This window comes from Schistocerca nitens, unplaced genomic scaffold, assembly GCF_023898315.1.
Source record: "Schistocerca nitens isolate TAMUIC-IGC-003100 unplaced genomic scaffold, iqSchNite1.1 HiC_scaffold_519, whole genome shotgun sequence".
Classification (NCBI taxonomy): Eukaryota; Metazoa; Arthropoda; class Insecta; order Orthoptera; family Acrididae; genus Schistocerca; species Schistocerca nitens.
Window position 1 is genome coordinate 784,560 of NW_026046052.1, and position 4,530 is coordinate 789,089.

At 58.5% G+C, this 4,530-nt stretch overlaps 1 protein-coding gene across 1 annotated transcript; it reads right to left on the reverse strand.

The window, feature by feature from the left end:
- Positions 1-1,785: 1,785 nt before the first annotated feature.
- On the reverse strand, positions 1,786-2,565 carry LOC126232532 (uncharacterized). Its single transcript, XM_049942776.1, has one exon. The coding sequence runs from the start codon at positions 2,563-2,565 to the stop codon at positions 1,786-1,788; it is 780 nt and encodes a 259-aa protein (XP_049798733.1).
- Between the last annotated feature and the right edge of the window lie 1,965 nt (positions 2,566-4,530).

Here is a 4,530-nt window from a genome sequence, read left to right on the forward strand (position 1 = left end):
AGCCGCGCGGTGTGCTTGTGCGCCGGAGAATGGCACACTGCGCCTGCCCGTTGAGGAGGCCGATGGCCGTGGTGTGGTGGAAATGGAGCGCGTCGGACGTGCACCAATGAGAAAGAGAAACAAAGCGGCGACAACGAACGAAAGGGGGAGGGAGGCCATTGTGTCACATGCGGCGGTGGGAGGAAAAAAAAAAAAACAAACAAACAAACAAACAAGAAACGAAGACGTAAGAAAGAGGAGAAACAACAAAGAGAATGAGTCGTGCGTTCGCGAGGGGGGGTGCGCGTGTAACTCCGGTACGCGCAGTGCCGGAGCCCAACGGCTGTGTCGTCGACGCCAGTGCTTGTCGGCCGAATGGGTGCGGGAATAGAGGCAGCGTCGGCACGGAGAAGCAAGCAAGAAGGAAGGACGCACGCGCGCTGCGGCGTTTGGCGCGGTTTGCGGCTGGCGCCTTTGGTGGCAACGGCCGGGACAAGCAGCGGTGTATGGTGGTGTGCGGGGCGGACAGGGGCGGCGGCGGTGGTGGACTGGGAGGAGGCGAGGCGGCGCCGACGGTGGCGTGTGGTACGGCGAAAACGGGACGGACGGACGGCGGATGTTGGAGAGGCGCCGCGCACGCAGACACATGGAAGGAAGGAAGGAACGAACGCAAGGGAACAAATGGAGGGGGCGAATGTGGAGATGCGGGCAGGCGGTGGTGTTTGTGGGCATGTGGTGGGGAGAAGGGCGGGGGCGGGAGGACAGAGGCGAGGCGACTGCGTGCTTGCTCGCTCGCTCGCGTGTCTTTTGTTTTTGTGTTTGTTTTTCCATCGTTTGGTCGCCTTGGAGCCTGTCGGTCCCGTCCGTGTGTGGCCACGCTTCGGGTGCGTGTATGTTTGTACGTTTCGTTTGTTCGTCTTCTGCAGCAGAGGCGGTGCGCGGCAGTGGGAACGCCTGCCTGGCGGCTGGGACGGCCAGCAAATGCGGTTGGATGGGCGGCCACAGCACCGCACCTGTGCCCAAGGAGGCGACGCTGGCGGCGGGGCCCCCTCGGATGCGGCCGGCTGGGGGCTGTGTGCGCTGCCGCTGCCGCTGCCGCCGCCGCCGCCGCCGCCGCCGCCGCCGCCGCCGCCGCCGCCGCCGCCGCCGCCGCCGCCGCCGGTGCTGGTGCTGGTGCTGGTGCAGCAGCAACAACGACGAACAACGAGTAAGCAAGAAGAGGACGAAGCGGATGGCTGGTGGGTGAGTGCATTTATTTAGGCGGTCGACAAGGCAGTGCGTGATGTGGCGTTGTGACGGGGGTTTGCTCACGTGGCCTCGTTTGTGTTGATGCGCAGGAAGATGAGATGCGGGCAGACGCAGACGCGTACAGAGAGACGAGCCCGGTCTGCAGCAGGATGTGTGGCGCGGCGCGCCGAGTGCAGAGCAGCGCGCGCCGCCTGGGCCGGGCTGGGCCCGCCCGGCGGCGGGCCGCGCTGTTGTCGCGGACGTGAGCGCCCCCTGGCGGGTGGTCGGAGGCGGCGCGGTGGACGTGTGTCCGGTTGGCCAGTGCACATTGCGAGTGGCTGGCTGGCGGTCGGCGGCGAGACGGGAGAGGAGGTATGTGTCGCGGGCGCCTTTGCTGCGCTGCGTCGTTGCGTGCCTGGGCGTGCGCCTGTCGACTGTGTGTGACTGTGTTGGGCGTTGTGCCACGTACGTGTGTGCTCGGCCGAAGGCGTCGGAAGAAAAAGAGAGAGAGAGACGGGCGGGAAAGTGGGTCGGTGTGCGTGCGTCGCCCGTGATGCGATGATGTCGCGTCATGTCATGTCATGTCTTTGCGAAACGGCTGCCGAGAGGTGTGTGGTGGCGAGCGGGAATGTGCGTTTGGTGGTTGCCGGCCGGCCGGCAGTTGTTGGTGGTTCCTCCTGTGTGGTTGTTTGTGCTGCTTTGATGGCAACGTGGAAGGACGCCGGTTTTTCCGTGCCTTGCGTGTGGTTGTGTCGACGGTGACTGGTTGGGGGTGTGCGCCGATGCACGTGCCATGTTGTTATGTTTGGGTCGTGAGTGTGTTTTTGGCTGTGTTGTTGTGTACGGGAAGGGGGAGAGAGGAGGAGGCGGCGGCGGCGGCGGCGGCGGCGGGGGTGATAGTGCGTGCAGTAGTGCCGTTGCGACGGGCGTCGGGTGGAGCCGTGCGTAGTGGCGGAAAGGTGTAGGTTGCGGGAAGCGAGCCCGTCGCGTGTCGTCGTCGACGACGGGGTCGCGTGCGCTGTGAATCGAGAGTGGCGGGAAAGGGGCAGCGTGCCGCTGTGTCGTGGTCGTTAGCAGAGGCCTGTGTGCCTGTCCGTTTGTTTTCTGTCGGACGCTTGGTGCGAGGTGTTTGTTTTGTTTTGTTGCCGCCGCCGCGGTTGTTTTTGTTTGTCGGCTGTGCTGTGTCGGTGGGTCGGCGAGCTGTTTTGCGGTGCGTGAATGTGTTGGTGCAAAAGTGGCGGCGGCGTCATGGCTGCGACCGCGACGAGCCGCGGGCGCGCCATTGATGATGTTGAACACAGAGCGGCTGTGTGCAATGGGAGGCCTTGTGTACGGGTAGCGGTGTTGTCGTACGTGCATCCGGCCCGGTGCGGAAAGCGCCGTTGCGGTTGCGGGTTGCCTCTGGTCGCGACGTGTGGTGCTCGGCTTTGTGGGTTTTTTTGGTGCCCCTTTGGCCGGTGGGTGGTGTTTGTTGTTTTGTGTGTGTGTGTGTGTGTGTGTGTGTGTGGTCGGTCTCTTTGGCGCTCGGTATATATCTGCCTCCTGCTCGGTCTTGTTGTCGACGTCGTCTGTAGTTTTTTGCGGCTTGCCGACGACCGACCGACCGAACTACTACCTACCTGTGACAGCTACGTGTGGCGCCCGAAGGTGAACGTAACGTGACCTCGGCGCCCTTAGCCTAACCTAAGATGTCCGGCCGTAAGGTAGGTGCGGCCACCTGACGCCTCACGTCCGAACGCTTAACCTAACTTTGACGCCTAACCTAACTTTAACCCTTAACCTAACCCACGTCCACCTAACGTAACCTAACCTAACCCAAGCGACGCCAACCCTAACCTAAGGTGTTGTACACTGCGAATGTCGAAGGCATGTTATAGTCTTAGGTGGAGAGCACTACACGCAACAAGCGGCTACACGGGTAGCAGGGGTTGTGTGGCGTGGGCTGGGCGGTTTTGTTAGGTTAGATGGCCTTGGGCAAGTACAGAAAGGGGGCAACAGCAGCCTCAACGGGTGCGGGGACCAAGCAGCAATCGGTATCGTTTGTTAATTGTCAACTGTCGAAGCTGCGTTGGTACAGTACCGGAACCGCAAGCGCTGACAGAGAAAGCACCGAAGCTCTGCAATCGTGATAAGGTACAGAAAGCTGGCTGACGCCAGGGATAAATTCTGCCGAAATTGTCACAAAGGTACAGACGGTGTTTTAGAAAGGCTCGATTGCATGCAACCGGTGGTGGTGTGTTCGTCGCTGTTTGAGTAGTAGTTTTGATCCTGTAGTGAAGTAGAGGTGGATGGTTCCTGTGAAATATTGTGGGTGGAGGTTACACCCAACAACCGAGCTAGGTTTAATAATAATTGGCTCCTTTGACCGACCTCCCGACGCAGCAGCATTAGTGGCAGAACAACGGAGAGACGGATTTTGGAAACACATTTCACATACATTTTCCTCAGCATGTTAGGGTCTTAGGTGGAGATTTCAATTTACCCGATATAGACTGGGACACTCAGATGATGTTCAGGACGGGTGGTAGGGGGACAGAGAGCATCGAGTGACATTATACTGAGTGCACTGTCCGAAAATCACCTCGAGCAAAATGAACAGAGAACCGACTCGTGGAGATAACATCGTGGACCTACGGATGACAAACAGACCCGAACGTGTTTCGACTCTGTATGTGCAGAACAGGGACGCAGTGATCATAAGGCCGTTGCAGGGAGGACGGTGTATCTATCTGTTTTGGCTAGCAAGAGTAATAGAAGGCAGATTTGCAGACGACCCGACAGATGAAAAGGCAAATGCCTGTTCCGACACTGACAATGTTGAGTGTTCATGGAGAAAGTGCAAGGCAATGGTAAAAATGCGTTTTTAGACAGGTACGTGCCGAGTGTCGAACTGTGAGGGATGGGAAAAAAAACCCACCGTGGTATACTACAACAACAACGTTAGGAAACTGTTGCGAAAGCAAAGAGAGCTTCACCCAAAGTTTAAACGCAGCCAAAACCTCCGAGACAAACAGAAGCTAAACGATGTCCAAAGTGTGAGCGTAAGGAGGGCTATGCGTGAAGCGTTCAGTGAATTCGAAAGTAGAACAAACCCTATGTACCGACGTTGACAGAAAATGCTAGGACGTTCCGGTCTTGCGTTGAATCAGTAAGTGGCTCGAAACAGCATATCCAGACACTCCGGCATGGTGATGGCATTGAAACAGAGGATGACACGCGTAAAGCTGTGAAATACCTAAACACCTGTTTCCAAAGCTGTTTCACAGAGGACGGACCGCACTGCAGTTCCGTCTCTAAATGCTCGCACGAACGAGAAACCGGCTG